The following is a 17,152-nucleotide window of genomic DNA, read 5'->3' on the forward strand; positions in this document are numbered from 1 at the left end:
CAAGATTCATCATGTTCCCAGACTGCACAGAGAAATGAAATCACATCAGACAGTGATGTAATAAGTTTATGATTCATTTATCTTGTTTACTTTGCAGTAATTTCATAAAGAGAAGAATCTGCACTTGGAGGAATCCTGTGGGGAATTCATAATTTTTAATGCATTCTCTTTCTATGGTAGATAACTTTGCTGCTTTGATGTGACCAGTATGGATCACATCATGGCCTTTAAACAGTGGGAAGCACAAGAAAATGTTGATCCCAAATAGTATTTCACCACATGATGTATATAGTTCACATTGCATCAAATAAAGTCATTGTTAAGAAAGCAACCAACTTGTGATGATTTTGGGGCAACTGTGTGGAGTTTGACACGAGAAGGCTGTTCATTCATCTGTGTGTGGACCTTTAATCTCAGTTTAACATGAGGATCTTTAAACATGAGTTGTGACATCACCATTTATTTGGAAGCCAATCCTGGTCAAATTTATACAAATGTGATGTGGAAACTTGAATCCTCCAGTGCACAAACACTCAGAATGGACTTCACAGTAATGTAGGAGACATCATGTGTCCAGCAGTTAAACTGAAATGAACAATAGACTCTGGATGCTTCAATGAAGGAAAAGGGGATGGGCTAGATGTAATTTGAAGAACTTTTAATAAGGTAATTGAAAACATTAGACACAAGCTTTTTTCATTTTTTCCCCTAAAACAGACATTTCTTGATCCATGTCTGGAGAGGATCTTTAAACTATATGGCAAGATCAGAAACATAAAGAACATACAAAGCAACATTTAAAAAATCTATATAGGCTATTAAAAATAATTAATTAATTAAAACAAAAAGGACCCTGTCTATTTCAAGGAATCGTTTATAGTTCCCTTGGTCTTATTTGAATGTTCAGGCTTTTTTCATTTCTATGAAAAGAAATGGATAAATTATTTTTATTTCTATTTCTATTCTATTTTATTATTGAAACAATGAAATACACATCCAGGCAAACACAGCATCATGCATATAGTCTATACAGTTCAGACATCAGTTTCATTTATGAGAAAGTAAAGAATATTAAATAATAAATTATATATAAAGATAATAAAAACATATTTAAAGTAAAAGGAAATAAATACAATTTAAAATACTGGTGGTTAAGACGTTTCGGGTTTCGTAGTGGTTAATAAATGTATTGCTTTTTTTATTATTTACTAGCTTAAGTGATTTTAATAAAGAGTTTAATTCTAGGGGTAAAGGTGCAATTTTAGGTGATGTTTTTGAGTTTCTGTTTCTGCTTCTGTTTATAAATAAATAATAATAATAATATGGCATAAAGAATGGTGAAATTAACAAGATATTCTGCTGTATTAAGATAAGATAAGATAAGATAAGATATTCCTTTATTAGTCCCAAGTGGACATGATATACTAATATTACACAGTATTGGACATTAAAAGTGTATTGTATTATTCTCTGAGTTACAGTAGCAGATAATATGTGATAGATATGTGTGAGGTCACAACCGTATGCAGAGTTGAAAGTTTAAAATGATTGGATGAAATGAAATTAATTAATTCTAACTGATGACGACAGCGTCTTGACCCGGAAGCGAAGCGTCGCTCGGTGAGCTATGAGGACGTAGAGGAAAAATGACTGAACAGAGACGCGATTGTTCTGCTTTGCCTTCGACACCAGTTCACATTTGGCTCGCCTCGACGACTTAAAGTGGATTAACAGCGACAGTCAAACTACCAGAGAAACGGAATGTCGTCACACACAGAAAAGACGGTGTGTGAATTTCTTCAGAGAGACGTCGGACGGTGCTAAAGCGCTAGGCTACTTATTTTAACAGTCAGTCAGTATCTGTGTGATAAATGACAACATTTATCCCTAAACTCATCGCCGGGTGACAGCCACGTCACTTACCTTTTACTTTAAACCCCGTCGTTGCTTCCTTTCCCCCCCTGTTGTCATTACTTAAGAAAGACCTCCAGTGTTTATCAGCGGCCATGGCTCCGATGGGTATCCGCCTGTCACCGCTCGGTGTAGCGGTGTTCTGCCTCCTCGGAGTCGGCGTTATCTACCACCTGTATGCCGGTGTCATCTCCAACCGCTTGTCTGCTTTCAGGTGAGACTCTTCTCTCACTACTCATTTCATTTAATTTCTCATTTATGTTTTGCTTGTTTTTAGTTGTGTTGTTGTTTTTGTACAACGTGGCATTTCCTCTCACTGAAGTTAAATGTATCAAGAGTTGGCATGTATGTTACACACATGGGTGATCAGGCCAGTTGGAGTGATAGTATAGTAATAATATGTTAAATACCTTAAGATAAAGCTGAGTTATCTTATCAAGTAGGCAGTGTGTTACAGTAGTGATGTACATGCAGCTTAGTATCTGCCAGGTTTACAGGTTGGACTGGTAGTGAGGTTGTAGGTAGTAGTAAAGGTGGAGTCATATCAATATAAGGCATTTACATGTACACCAGGCTGAGTTTAGCCCTGCTGCTTTCATCATGAGCCAGCCACTGTTTTCTTCTGTCATTATGAACGAGGCTCCTGCAAGACACACTGTTACATAATAGTCTTCTTGAGTGGAGGGGATTCAGAGCTTATCTTATTGAATATGTGGAGTGGGTCACCTTAGTCACCTTAGCTGCTAACTTGGGGGTATTTATGTGTATTGAACCTTAATACCTTATTAGTAGTCTTTAAATATATTGAAGGCTGTGAGGTACCAAAAACTCACACTTCATTTCCAAAATATGAAATGCTGTTACTTTTGATCAAATTTAGATCAGAATTTAAATAAATATTCTCCCAGTCTTCATCATTTATTCAGGCACAGTTGGAGACAACATTAAACAGTTGACAACATTGACTTATTTTTTTATTAATTTAGGGTGTTCAAAAGAATCCAAACTCTACTCAGCCCTTACTACTGACTAATGAAGATGTAAGCACAGTATATTCATGATTTTACTATCTAACCAATGTTTTGACTACACTTACGTGTTGAATTGACAACATAGAAAATGACAACATATGGTTGAAACATTGGTTTCATGTCAATGGACTTTCTAATGGACAATTCTTTTCAATGTGTGTCATTGACCAGCACCTAATTTATGCTGACAGTAAAATATTAGCATTATCTGGTTTCAGCGATCTGTGTGGAATCACAGAGCCTTTGTAAGTGTCTGACCCGACAATGGTTTGATTGTGAAAAAGTGAATACGAGCAGAAAATATCAGCTATCACGTGCGTCATTTCGAAAGCACCAGTGGCAGCGTCCAAAAGTTGCCTTCTCATTCAACCTCCAGACACTGATAAGGCCGATCTGGTTTCATCAGGTTTGATGTGCAAGAAAAGTGAAGTGCTGTTTTTGAGTCTAACACATTCTTGTTCTGTCTCTTTATCTTTGCAGACAGCCTAGAAAAGTGGATCTGAGGGAGCTGCTGGCTGTCTCAGTGGAGGCTGCAGTACTAGGTGGTATAGAGGTAATTTCTTTCCCCCTCACAACTCAACAAACAAATGTTAAGTGCCTCGATACAATAAAGTGGAATGTCAACTGTGTTTTTCCTCCCTAGGTAAAGAAAGTGCGTGATGAAAATGCTCTGAAGGAGAAGTCAAAGGGAAAGACGAGGGAGGGAGTCAATGAGCTTCTGACCAATGGTGACCTGCAGTCACACAGAAAGATGTTTAATCTTTTAAAGAACACCTTTCCTGATGTCACGGTGAGCACAAGCATTGTAGATGTACTTTTTTCACAAAATGAGAGTTTTCAAGATTGTCACTAGAATGCGAATAGCTGGTCCACCTTAAAGCAGTCCACCTTAAGTTGTGGCCAGCTTCGTGGATAACCTCCTGTACTTCAGCTGGCTGGCAAGCAAGACATGAGAACTTGGCTTAGGTCTTGAGGAGTTGTCGCATTTATTCACCGAAAAAATAGCTTGAACTGTACACACACTGTTCACAGCTATACTGCTAACTTCATACTCTGTTCTCTAGTCTCACTGTCACACACATCACACTCACATTCACACTCACTCTCTCTCGACTGCACACTCATTATGCACTGAGCTATTCCTTTAAGGTGCTATACTACATGTATAACACATTTTAGTTTAGAAAACATCCTAAAATATATATTTTTAAAAAATCCCTAGTGTTTAGAGCTGATGGGCTGCTTGGCTTGCAATACACTGGTAGAAACCCCAAATTCATATATGAAAAAATATGGTTATATATGTCATTGTTATATATGTGTTTTTCCATTTTGAACAGGAGATGCTTTCAAACAGAAAATATTACTCTTCTTTCAATCAATACCTTTTTTCAGCGGAACTAAGTCATGTTAATGGATACCTTTTGGGTAGATGAAGGATCTCCATGGTTACTAATTGCTTCAAGATAAGAGTTTAAAGTAGAAACAAAGCTAGAAATGACTTAACAAAGGCTTTAATGTTTGATGTTAGTGAGAGACCTCCAGGACAGCAGCAGAAGTTGCTTCATTTAACTTGTAGTCCGACTGGAAAGTTTAGAAGAAAAAAAAAGCCCTAAGGCACATGACACATATAATTCAATCTGCCTGTCTGTGTGTGTTTTCAGGTGAACAGTGAAGAACATGACAACACGGTGGATAAGGCGGCAGCCTGGAGCCAGGACATTCCAGCAGACATACTGGAGAAGATAAAGGCAGGCAACGAGGTCCCTCCTGAGAGCGTCACTGTGTGGATCGATCCTCTGGATGCTACACAAGAATATACAGGTGTGCACGCCACTGATGTTCACTTACCTTCATTTCCATGATCATTGTAAAAGACACACTGGGGACTAAATGTGTTAAACTGTCACTGATGTATAGTATACTCAAGGGGCCATTACAGATGTTGACATACTGGTTTGGCGATGACTGACCCTTAATAGTTACTGCAGATTGATGCTTCTTCAGATGAGTCAGCATTGTCAGTGTGGAACCACGATAGCTCAACATTGTTCCAAATATTTCACACCTGACAAGATTTTCCTGTATTCTTAAAGTTCCCCACGCTGGACCTTTTGTGCGGCTCCAGTCAAGCTAGCTAGCTTACTCGCGAAAGTCGTCAAAGTAGCCGGGCTCTCCATCAGCTGTTAATGAACCCTTCATACTACTTCAAGTTTTTGAATTAAAAAAAGAAAAGAAAGAAAGACGCTCAAAGGTTGATGTTGGTCCCTGTAAACCGTTATTTAGTTGTAATGACCCATCCTTAGTTTTTATTTTTCAGAAAGCATACATGGATACAGGAAGTGTGGTGGCCTTATTTGTTTATCCTAGGTGTAATTGTGTCTTTGTTCGACAACTATATTTGAAGAGTTTACTGAACTTACAATAGGGTCCAAAAGTCTGGGACCTCTTTTTGTACTGTAATCCTGCACACGGTCCTTTACAGCAACACCCTCTGGATATATATCTAGTTAATCTCATTTACAGCTGGGAACTGCCCATCAGAGACACTGAGTCCTTTCAGAAGTTTTTTGGGGACAGTAAGGTTGAAAGTTGAAGCACTTGGGTATATCAACAAATATTTAAGGGCATTAACCTTGCCCAGGTCCTTCAAAAGAAAAAAACCCTCAAACTGTCTTTAGTCGGCTGAAGATGAGAAGGATGTCAACTATATGGTTTCTATTACTCTTTGAAGGTTAGGTATTTAATAACAGATTTGTTGACATTTGAGCTTAACTGATACGGATATTTTGTAGACTGCAAACAGGATCCAATGTTGAACCGTCTATCAGAACCCACCCCTAGCTAGATTGATTACCTCGTGTATGGATGACGTACTTTAGTTCAGATTCATCATCCTGGTTGTAGTGGGCTTGATGGGGTGATGACGAAAAAGGAAGCACAGACAGATTAAAGTGAAAGGTAATTACAGCACAAATATTCTATAAAGTTCTACAGTTGATATTCTGCTTTTATCTATTTAATTAATATAATGTCCTTGCAGCCCTGTAGTAAGGCTTCAGTGGTCTGGTTCCTGGTCTGTGGCCCAAGTGTTGGGCACCATTGTCTCAGAGTAGTTGTTCAAGGGTGTGGGACAGTTTTCCACCTAATTTGTATTTATTTAATTAATCCACAGATGAAAAAGGAATTCAGTGTGTTCTTTCAAACATTATATAGCATTTCATTTAAAGCTGAATCCTATTTAATCCAAATAATCTTAACATAGCAAAGTTATGGTTGTACAAGACTCTAAGTGCAGTGTTATTTTTATGATGAAGGAGAAGGATTTCCATATGTTGGAGACACTGTATCTTCTGTTCCTTGCCGGTCCCGCCCGTATCCTGTATACTCTTTTTCATCTCCTCCCTCTCTTTATTCTCTGTCTGTCTCTGCTATCTTTTTACATCTTCCTTCCCCACCCTTCCTATCTGCTCATCTTTCTCTCTCTCTGTCTCTCCACAGAGAACCTGGTCAAGTATGTGACCACAATGGTATGTGTGGCTGTAGACGGTAAACCAGTCATTGGAGTCATACATCAGCCATTCACAGGGTTCACTGGTAAGTGTGTGTGCACCTCCACTACTTTACAACTCTGCCTCCGCCTCATGTTACATTACCATTACACTATAAAATAGTCTTAATAGAGCTGTGATAATAAAGAGGTTGGCAGGCAGAATATGTTGATTGTATGTATTGAATGTTCCCCTCTCTCTAACCTCTCTCTTCTCCCCCTCCAGCCTGGGCAGTAGTGGGTCAGGGATCAAATATGCGCCCCCGGTCATCCTACAGTTTAAACCCTCCAAAGGTGATAGTATCACGTTCCCACTCTGGGGAAGTTAAAAACTTTATTCATGACGCTTTTGGAAACAGCACAACAATCATAGAAGCAGGCGGAGCAGGTGAGTGGAAGGGTTATTTAACTTCTTAATAAAATGACATTTAAACATTTATACATGTGCAGATGGAGTTCAAAGGCTGCAACTATAGACTTTAGACAGAGGTATTTCAGTGTTTACTTTATAATGGGTAAAACTAAATATGTTAGATAAAAATGTAGTTAATAGTTTGTTGAATTTTTTGCTTTTTTATATTATACACTTTTATTTTCTTTCTCTTTGTCTTCTCTCTGTCGTCAAAGACAAGTGGTTTAGAGTTGTTAGAGTGTGAGATCCGACCATGCAGAGCTAAAATGGTAGACTTAAGTTTCAGTTTGAACTGTGATGTTGTGGAAATTGATGCAAATATGAAATAATACACCAAACACTGCTGGGTTGAAGATTAAATAGTTGTTATTGTACAACAAGTAGACAGCATACAGTGACATCAGCTACTCTAAACAGTAAAGAAGAAACCTGATCTGTTATAGTTTCTCAAGGAACAAAGAAATCATCTGTGATTGGTCAACTGTATCAGCCTATATCATTTTACCCAATAGAAAATGGCCGTGAGAACATATATTTGCATACACATGCATGTTACACAGGTCATACATCCCCGAAGTCTGGGCCTCAAGTTATAAATGATTTCTTGATGCCTTACTAAGGTCCCCACACCCAAGACTTAGCTTCTACCTTATTTGGATATAAGCCAAAGGCAGAGGAAGAGTAATGGACCTCCTAATGATAAAAACATGTGTTCCACAGGATACACAGTTACAAGACAAAAGCAGTGATCTTCTTATACCCAATCTTGGATTAAAATGATCAAACCAAACAGCCTTCCTTCTTCTATTGTACTGAGAGCTGGCACATCCCTTTCTTTTTTCTTTTTTAAACTTTTCTTAGGTGTTTTTAGGTGTATTTCCCATTTTACCTATTATTGAAATGTGGCTGTTTTTTTAAAGGATGGAACAAGCCCACAGTATCACACTGCTTTTCTCACAGTGTATATTTTTACATGTCAGAACACAGGTGTTATTGTAACATTAATAAATGCTGCCTTCCATTGTTTTCATAACATTTGTATTGAGCATTCTGGCTCACTGGCATTGTTTACTGGAACACATAAATGGTATAATAATAATAATAATAATAGGTGGTAGAGTGTTATCTAGCCTGTGCTTTTCCTGTAAGGACTTTATCACAGCTTATAAAAGAGCTTTTGGAACATTTTAAAAATAACAAAAAAATATAAACAAATACAACACCAGGAACTGTTTGCGTCCACCAGCTTTACTTTACAGTTGTGCATTTTACACACTGCAGCAGCAAACAGTATGTAAGGTGACAGATATCAGTAAAGACAAAGACATCAGCGAGGGGCAGCAGAAAACAACCTCTTTGTAACTGGCAGCAATGAGAGGTTGAAGCAGAAACCACTATTGTGATGAAGAATCAAACATTCATATCAACCTTGGTCTCTCTTTCTCTCTCTCAGGATACAAGGTCCTGGCGCTCTTGGAGATGCCCTCAAGCGATACAGGCTCTATAGACCAGGCAGACACTTACGTCCACATCACCTTTATTAAAAAATGGGACATCTGTGCTGGTGCTGCACTACTGAGCTCACTAGGTAATGTTACAACTATCATTATCCTCCAATTCTGTTTTGATTATTCTGTTGATCATAGTTTACTGGACTATAATTCAAGTCCAGTTTCTGAGAAAATGATCCACTCATAAACAGATGACACTTCAAAAGAGATGAAATACTAAACCCTGTAGTGTTTTTACACTTTAAAACAATATGTGGTTATCTCTATACTGGATGTGTAATATGTGTAGTGCACTGTACTAATGACATGTAATCACCATCATTATAGGAGGCTATATGACAACATTAAAGGGAGAGGACATAGACTACAGCGGGACACCACTCAACAAAGGAGGACTGGTGGCCAGTGTTAATGTGGACCACAAGACCATTGTTGAAAGACTACCAAACTGGGACCCCGAGAAGCACTGAAAGACACAAACACAGAGCCATTGGTAGTCTGGTCAGGTTGTGGTAAGAGCAACACGTGGCAGTCCTTTTCTGTAACTTATGAACTGGCTGTAAAACATAACCAGTGAGATCGTGATCAACCAATCAGATGGATTGGAGTCACTAGCAGGGACCGCTGAGCAGGACTGTGGAACCAATACACTGACACAATGGCTCTGAATGAATGCACACTCCCTTTCATGCATACAGCTAAGAAATGGTACATCTTCCTCTACTTGCGCGAACACACACACACACACACACATACACGCTTTACAGTGAACACTGGACAGCAGGTCGCCCGCCCCGAGTCCCCTCGCTTCACCTTCAGAAGACAGCAGGATGATGTGAAATGCTGAACTATAAGGAGCACAACGCAAAACTTTACAACAGAGCTACAAAGTGACTGAAATCATTGTCTTTTTATCGTTTTTAAGTCTAATCTCATCTCATCTCATGATGCTGTAGTGAAAACACAGCACCGTGAATCACACACATAAATGCCAACAACAGTTTAGCTCGGCTGGTGAAACAACTACCTAGGAATATTTGAGACTGGATAGAAACTGACAGGAAACGATGAGCTTCAGTTGTTCTAGTCTCTGTTCACCAGCATCATTTGCATCATAACAATTCACTTTAAAAAATGTTTTTAAAGCGGCCCCACCTCAGCGTACAGAGCAGGGATTCAAACTCAAAGGTCAAACTTACATTGAAAGAGAAAAAGATCCTAAATATTTTTTAGAAAGTAACAAAGTAACACTACCAATTTTATTCAGAAGTTTAAGAAGCGTTTACAAAAAGTTGAACTGCTAAAATTGTGTAAATTAGTCATATGTTGCAGCCAAACAGACAAACAAAAAAGTTTTAATACATTTGAATCAAGTTTTATTAATTAAAGGTCAATTTATGGAGATTTTAGGCTGATTAAACCTATTTTCAGGTACAGGTGTGGACATGCTGTGATTGGTGTTCCTCTCATAGCGTGCCCACCAAGAATGGAGGGGAGTGAGTGCAGGGACAGGCTTATGGATGATAGTCAATAGTCGAATGAAGGTAATCCTGAGCAGAGGTCTAATCGGACACAATAACGTAGAACACATGCAAGTGTGTAAGGGCTTGAAGTTGTCATTTCTGTGTCTTTATCAAACTCCAGTAAAGACACAGCTGAACTCTGGATTGAAATCATAAAGCACCTTCACAGTGTGATACTCCACACACCACCACCGCCATCACCACCTCCTCCTCCTCCTCTCCTGTTACAAGCTGACTGTTGCATTTCTCAGTGGATTAAGAGCCGACCGTTCTGTTTTAAAGACTGAATGACAGTGAGCTCTCCACTCTGCTGTTAAACCTCTGTACAAAACCAACTTCTATCCACTATGTACAGTCTCGTTCTTGATTTTAACAGTCTGCCAATCGGGCATTACAGAAGAATGACTTTGTGTTTGAATGGTGTTACGTTGTCAAGAACTAAATATGAGTTTAAAAAAAAGAAAAGAATCCTGTGCATGGACCGGGGCATTCTTCCATGTTTACCAAACTGTTTCTGCAACTGAACAATGTACTGTGCACTCTCCAAATCTACAAAACATTCAGCGATGCAAAAATACACAGCTGCAGTGATTAAGCAATTAGCTGATAGGCAGAGGGGAAAAAATCTGCAGCTATTTTTAAGATCTCTTAATCATTTTTCGAACAGGGATGCCAAATTTTCCCCATCTGCTGCTTGTCTTGTGTAGTTGTAAATTAAATATCTAACTTTGGTCTGTTGGATGGACTAAACAAAGTATTTGAATGCAAGATTTTGTCACCATTTTCTAACATTTTATAGACCCATAGTTAATCAGTTAATTGAGAAAACAATCAGCAGATAAACCAATTCTTTGCATCCCTACAAAAACGACACCCTGGTACATGTCAAGGTTTTATTAATAATCTGTCTCCATTGCAGATTGAACAGTACAGTGTTTAAACAGTTTAGACATTTGCTTGCATGGTTTTGTATTTTGTCAGACTAGCCTTTGTTCCTCTTGACACTTCACTGTACTGAAAACACCACCTGCTCAATCAGCCTGTTCCTGAGGTCTTTGTCATTATAGCTACTGCAGGTCTTTTATTGTACTGTCTGCCATACATGTGTCAGTCTACAGCCAATCTCTGCGTCGAATTCAACAACACTCACATGAAGTTTGGACTTTATTTTTGCTGTGAAACCATGTTGAATGGTAGAAGAAGACAAAAAAGGCACCAGCAAAATGTGAACTCATGTCAGTGTCTTGGAGAAGATCCACTTACAAGTGACCTGTCTTACATTAACGTTGTCTCAGCACCCTTTGTGTTGTTGATAACCTTGTATAGCTAAAAAAAAAAGTGTATAGAGTTTAAGAGTTCAGTGTTCATACAACGTGTTCTGCCACAGACTGAAGGTAATGATAGATGATAATGGCTTTGCAGAAGCTGTTAGCGGGTTAAAAGGCCTGATCTGGATGGTGTGGTGAAACTGAGAAACAGAAAAACGAGTTTTCAGTCGCTATCGCAGCTATTCCAGGTTTGGCCTTCATGTGCTAAATGTCCTTTTTATGATTTGAGTGCCTTTTGAAATGCACAAGATGACACTATCCTGGGATGAGCACTCAGCATTGTTTTATTATGTAAGTCACTATGGTAACAGTGCTTAATATGCAAGGGTAATGCTGCAATAGCAAAGGGAGATGGTGTTACAGAGACATGGACATCATATTGTTCAGTTTGGATGTGACTGACTGTATGAAAGAGATCTTTAAGAGATGATGAGTAATTAATAATGAGACATGCATGCATATGTCAGCCTTGGGGGCGGGGGGAGGGCATAACCACAGATTATAGTCAGATAGTACAAGTGGGCACCATGTGTTCTGCTCTACACGCCTGAAAAACCAGATATCAGCAGCAAAACTGAGTCAGTCACTAAATTGAAAGTGTGAATTCTCCCTAATGTGACTTGAAATTAGAAATATTTGAAGATATTGTCTCTTTTATACCCATGTTTTTTTCTGTGTTGTATGGTTCTTACAACTTACAGAGAATGAGCCTTTTTTAGAGCCCCCAGACCTCTTAATGCAGGAGTAGGTTTGGTAGGTCTGTAAACTAATGAGAAGTGATAGAAGAAAATGAAGTGGAAGCAGTTTCTGTAGCTACTTCAGTCCAAGTTTTTAATTAAGTGTCAGTTGTCGTCTGTTGGTCTCTGTATGTGTAGAGAGTTGTGATACTGAAAGTGACACAGATAAGATAAAAACACCAGTGTATCTGCCTCTAACCGCTGATACATGGCAGCACAATATTCTCTTCAATTAAACCTTAATCCAAACACTTTCATTTGGCCAAACAGCTAGTTTAGTGTTCTTACAGATATGATAATACAGTGTGGTAGATGGTAATAGAGGTTGTACTGCCGTGTATCAGTTTGTTAAAAGGCTGTTATGTGTGGGTTGTGTCTGCCAGTTGCTCTGATGAACAGGTTGTTGTACAGCTGCTCTGTGAGTCTCTGTCATCCTGCTTCTGCTGTGAATTTACAATAAAACATCAGTGTGCATGATGGTATGAACAGGCTGTGTCCTCTTTTATTATATTCGGATGGAGATAGAGTGAGAAATCAGTGAGTGGAGGTAAAATGTTTTTAGAACATTCAGTAAGATATGTAATTATGTTGGTTCGTTCAAGGGAACTGATCACAGCTCATATTGTGGAGGTAAAATGAGTGTTTCAGTGTGTAGAATTTTAGTGGCATCTAGCGGAATGTCCTAAGTAGAAATTGAGCATAAGATTATATTATGTTATGTTAAGTGACTTTTAATTAGTGTATAAGAATAATTTATTTTTGTTACCTTTTGAATGAGTCCTTTATATCTACAGTGGGAGTGAGTCCTCTTCTATGGAGCCTGTGATGCTATACTGCCCTATTTCTACAGTAGCCCAGAATGGACAAACCAAACACTGACTCTAGAAAGGGCCAGGCGTTTCGTGGCCACCACAGGATCTCCTACATGCTTTGACGGTGGGTTGTTGCATTCTACAACCTCACCAGTAGCTGTCACTAAATCCCATACACTGGTCCTTTAATACGATTAGATGAAATACTTTTATTTCTCATTCTTAATGAGAAGATGTATTATTTAGATTCATGATTATTTTTATTATCACTGTTTTAACTGCATTGATAAGGGAAATAAATGCTAATTTTCAAAAGAAGGATAAGTTTCTTCAATAGACCAAATAATAATAATAAAAAAATACAAGCAGCATGAGTGAGTAAAGCTAACATGATTTCTGTGAGGACATGTTTGGGTTTTTTTTCAACACCGTGAACAATAAACAATGAATGTATCACAATGGTGTCAGCAGCAGCAGATTTTAAGCCTTAAATGAATAAAACCAAAACTATCTGCTTGGCTATATACTGCTTTATTAGAGCTGGGTAGCAAAAATGTTCTTTGAATTTGCGTGAACTGAACCTTTAACATATTCTGATAAAGATATATGATTCATTCAAACTCATCTATATTGTCTTCATGTTTTTTTTATTAAGAAAGGTGCAATGTAAATTCAGTTATAATAAGTACTTACAGTAGACAACAGAGTGTAAGAAAGAAAAACTATGTAGATAATATATTACTGGACTGTTGCAATGATGCAGCATTTGAGACCTTTTAAAATAATTTACATATACATTTTGATATCCAAATTATTATAATCAGAGAACAATTTTACACATACATCTTTTTTTGCCTTCTTAGAGCTTCCCTGCTGCGTTGACGGGCAGTTCAGCAGCTGCAAAGATGAATAAGACAATCCACAAGTCACACAAAAAATTAAACCATGCAATTAAACAAATGTAATAACCCACACTGAGATGTTCAGTAACACTATCATTACTTACACTGAGCTGATAGTTTGCTGAGAACAGGCTGCAGAGTTTCCTCCATGTCTTTCCTCTGAGCTATGAAATCTGACACTGTTGGGTTTTTGACGCTTTGGATCCAGTCTGATGTGGTGGAGCATGCACGCGTACAGATGTTCTACATGTGCAAAGAAGAAAAGACACATCTGTATCCTTTAACTCTAAACCATTAGTGATTTGGACTTAGTAGCTGACAAATACAACACTAAATCACTAATATCACATGTAGAATAAAAAATACATTTACATTAGATGCTAAGACTTTGAAGAAAGTTTACACACAGTGTAGGTGTCACCACTGAAAACTATGGATAATGAAAATTTGATGCATGTTGGGACATAGAAATGTATTTTAACAGAATGTTGGATCAGTGGTTGATGGTGTATTTCTCTCCATGCAGCAATGACAAATTCAAGAGGGATATTATCTCTTATTTTTCTCCTTAAACATCAAAACTTGCAGTAAACTTCCTAAACAGTTGTCAGTTTAGGAAGACTCAAATCACTTATTTTATGTTGGACTGAAACTTGAAGTAACACCAATGGAGTGAATGTTCTTCCCTGCTGTGAATAGCCTATGACAGCAAAGTATAACATGTATAATCATGACAATATTCATTTATGTAAAGGGATATATTATTAAATAATAGATTTGGACTGAAATATTGATAACCTGTTGAATCCTGATGTACAGTTGGTGTTACCTTTTCCTCCTTTGTGAGGCTCCTCTCTGGATCAGAACTCATGTCTTTAACAAAGACCACATATGCCATCAAGTCCCTTTTAGCTTCTGCACAGGGATAAACACACATACAGGTTAAGAATAAAATACATCATTGCTATCCTTCTGTTACTAATGTAAAGTCATAACAGCAGGAAACACACCTTCCAGGATGAGACAATCAACACAGTCTATGTTGGAGTATTTCCTGGCCAGGTCTACAGGTGTCTCCCCTCTGAAGGTCTTGGCCTGTGTGTCTGCTCCTAGGTCAAGCAGAGTCCTCACTGTCTCCAGGTGGCCCCAGCAAGCAGCAAGGTGAAGGGATGAATAACCTGGGAAACAAAGAGAATAAATACAGACAATAAATACAACTGTGATTCAAGCAGTTGAAGAAATGTCCATCCTACTCTGAGAGTGTTTGCCAGCTCAGAAATAAAAATGAACAGCTGGGTATAGTTATTGTTACTGTGTTGCACAATGATGAGACGATGAAAATGACATTTCACAGATGCTTCCCATCCAATCTGACAGAGTTTGAGAGGGTTTGTGAGGAAGAAGAGGCTGAATTGCCCACATCCAGGTGTACAAAGCTTGTAGACACCTACACAAGAAGACTCCCAGCTGAGTACTGAATTAAGGGTGTGAATATTTAGATGAATGAGAGATACCAGTTTTTGATTTTGAATGAATTTGCTAATATTTCTAAAGAAGCGTTTTTACTTTGTCATTTGGGAAAAGGACAATTTTATCCATTAAAAAGTAAAAGTAGAACACAATTAAGTATGCAGAAGTGAAACCACTGCATGTCGATACATACAGTATATGTTCATATACCATGTGTGCATTTATACACATGTTCTTATTTTTTCTGTTGATTTAAGCTTTTTAAATTGAGCATTGGGGAATTTAATGAATTAAAAAGACTGATTTGTATTAAAAATGAATAGTCCTTATTGGTCATCATCACTTTAGACCAAGTATTTTAGTACTGTACTGTAATTTTTTAAGAAGAAAAAGACATTTAAAGATAATTTGACTTTATTTTAAGCATAACTGATGGACTCAAAGTAGTGTTTTTCAGTTATTAAGTGTTTGTAAAGTCCAATGTATTTAGTAGCTAAAACACTTTTCTCTTTTGCTGCTACCCAACTTGAATTGAAATGAGCAGTATTAGTTAATACGTTTCTAAAAGTGTCCAGGTACTCACCTCTGACAGTCTGCTCATTGACCTGAGCTCCGTTAGTGAGCAGTTCAGGGATGATGGAGCTCCTGCCCAGCATGCAAGCAGCTAGCAGAGCATTTCTCCCAGCTTCGTCCTTCTTTCCGAACAAATCCAAGTCTTCCTGCGACTCTTCTGTCTCGGTCTCATGTCCTAAGCACTGCCTAACGGCCTCCAAGTCCCCAGACAACACACATTTAAAGATTTCATCCTGTATCGTTGTCATTTTGCACACACTTGTAGCAACAAACCTAGCCCGCATAGACAGGAGTTTACTGTTACCATGGTTACATAGTCAACTCGCTTAAAGCCCAGTTTATCTTTCACGGATTAAAAAAAAAACATTGAATAACTAATAGAAGTAATACTGTAGAAGAGTAGTAGTAGTAGCAGTGGTGGTGGTAGTAGTAGCAGTAGTAGAGGTAGTAGTATTGTATGTTGTGTGTTCTATATTATTAATATTGCAGAACTTTGAGTAGCCTAACACTATGAATGAAAAGTGCTGTACACATTACTATAAGATTTTAATGCATTAACTTGATCATAACACTACACTAACTGTGCTTCAAATTCTATAGCCTTAATTAAAGATGGTCAGTTAGCATATAATACTAAATCAATGTATCTCAAACATACGCTTCCATACTCAACAATGATCGATTGTTGACTGATTTTTTGTAATTCATTTTTGCAACTTTATGTCAATTAAAATCCTCCAAGGGTACCACACCACTTAATTTCCAGGTGACGTACACCATTAGACTAGCGTCGTGTCGGTTCCATGGTGTAATGGTTAGCACTCTGGACTCTGAATCCAGCGATCCGAGTTCAAATCTCGGTGGGACCTAACTTTTCGGGGGGCACTAGTATTCCTTCTAGGTTTGTGTAACAACAACCATCTATTATAAGACATACCCCATTCCCAAAAGCAATTCAGTCATCAACATATATTAAAAGGTTTAATCACAGTAGGGGGAAAAGTTACGTAAACATATCTGTATGGAGGAGACACGCATCAGTCATTCCTCTTAACTCGTCTTTTAATTAGGTCAAAAATACTTTAAAGACGTCTTTCTCGTTTTGAGAGGTTGTAGTGGCGGTCATCTTCAGTGATGATAATCATGAATGGCATCAACACTGATTTTTGTTTTGTTTGAATTATCTAATACTCCCTGTACCTATATTTGCATGGTAATATTGAAGTATTAAAGTTTTAATAAGAACAAATAGAACGTCGTGTCCGGATGGGAATCCTAGACTTGCGATATTGTGATACCCTTGATATTCTTGTCTAGCGGTGGTTAAGGGCTGCTTACTATTAGACACATAAGCCACTTGGTTATGGTTAGAGAAACTCGTTGTTTGGGTTA

At 38.0% G+C, this 17,152-nt stretch overlaps 2 protein-coding genes and 1 non-coding gene across 3 annotated transcripts; 2 read left to right on the top strand and 1 right to left on the bottom strand.

Annotated features, from left to right (window-relative positions):
- The first annotated feature begins 1,634 nt into the window (after positions 1–1,634).
- Positions 1,635–9,548, top strand: bpnt2 (3'(2'), 5'-bisphosphate nucleotidase 2). Its single transcript, XM_053330116.1, has 9 exons — positions 1,635–1,785; positions 1,980–2,125; positions 3,423–3,495; positions 3,586–3,732; positions 4,607–4,766; positions 6,444–6,539; positions 6,719–6,880; positions 8,358–8,492; positions 8,743–9,548. Exons 1-9 carry the CDS (start codon positions 1,762–1,764, stop codon positions 8,883–8,885), a joined length of 1,086 nt encoding a protein of 361 aa, XP_053186091.1. The 5' UTR covers positions 1,635–1,761; the 3' UTR covers positions 8,886–9,548.
- Positions 9,549–13,674: 4,126 nt separating this feature from the next.
- Positions 13,675–16,008, bottom strand: ankrd45 (ankyrin repeat domain 45). The gene is made up of 5 exons (XM_053330639.1): positions 15,771–16,008; positions 14,728–14,895; positions 14,547–14,632; positions 13,822–13,960; positions 13,675–13,712 (listed from the first exon to the last, which is right to left on the bottom strand). The coding sequence occupies exons 1-5, from the start codon at positions 16,006–16,008 to the stop codon at positions 13,675–13,677; spliced, it is 669 nt and encodes a 222-aa protein (XP_053186614.1).
- Positions 16,009–16,557: 549 nt separating this feature from the next.
- Positions 16,558–16,629, top strand: trnaq-cug (transfer RNA glutamine (anticodon CUG)). The gene has a single exon. It is a non-coding gene; the product is annotated as a tRNA-Gln (tRNA).
- Positions 16,630–17,152: the final 523 nt, after the last annotated feature.

Source organism: Scomber japonicus, chromosome 12 (genome assembly GCF_027409825.1).
Source record: "Scomber japonicus isolate fScoJap1 chromosome 12, fScoJap1.pri, whole genome shotgun sequence".
Taxonomy (NCBI): domain Eukaryota; kingdom Metazoa; phylum Chordata; class Actinopteri; order Scombriformes; family Scombridae; genus Scomber; species Scomber japonicus.

Coding starts and splice junctions, on each gene's coding strand:
- bpnt2 (XM_053330116.1), top strand. CDS start 1,762: ATGTCGTCACACACAGAAAAGACG. Junction 3,733..4,606: donor ACACCTTTCCTGATGTCACG/GTGAGCACAAGC, acceptor GTGTGTTTTCAG/GTGAACAGTGAAGAACATGA. Junction 6,540..6,718: donor GCCATTCACAGGGTTCACTG/GTAAGTGTGTGT, acceptor CTCCCCCTCCAG/CCTGGGCAGTAGTGGGTCAG.
- ankrd45 (XM_053330639.1), bottom strand. CDS start 16,008: ATGACAACGATACAGGATGAAATCTTTAAATGTGTGTTGTCTGGGGAC. Junction 14,633..14,727: donor TGATTGTCTCATCCTGGAAG/GTGTGTTTCCTG, acceptor ATCCCTGTGCAG/AAGCTAAAAGGGACTTGATG. Junction 13,713..13,821: donor CAGCAAACTATCAGCTCAGT/GTAAGTAATGAT, acceptor TCATCTTTGCAG/CTGCTGAACTGCCCGTCAAC.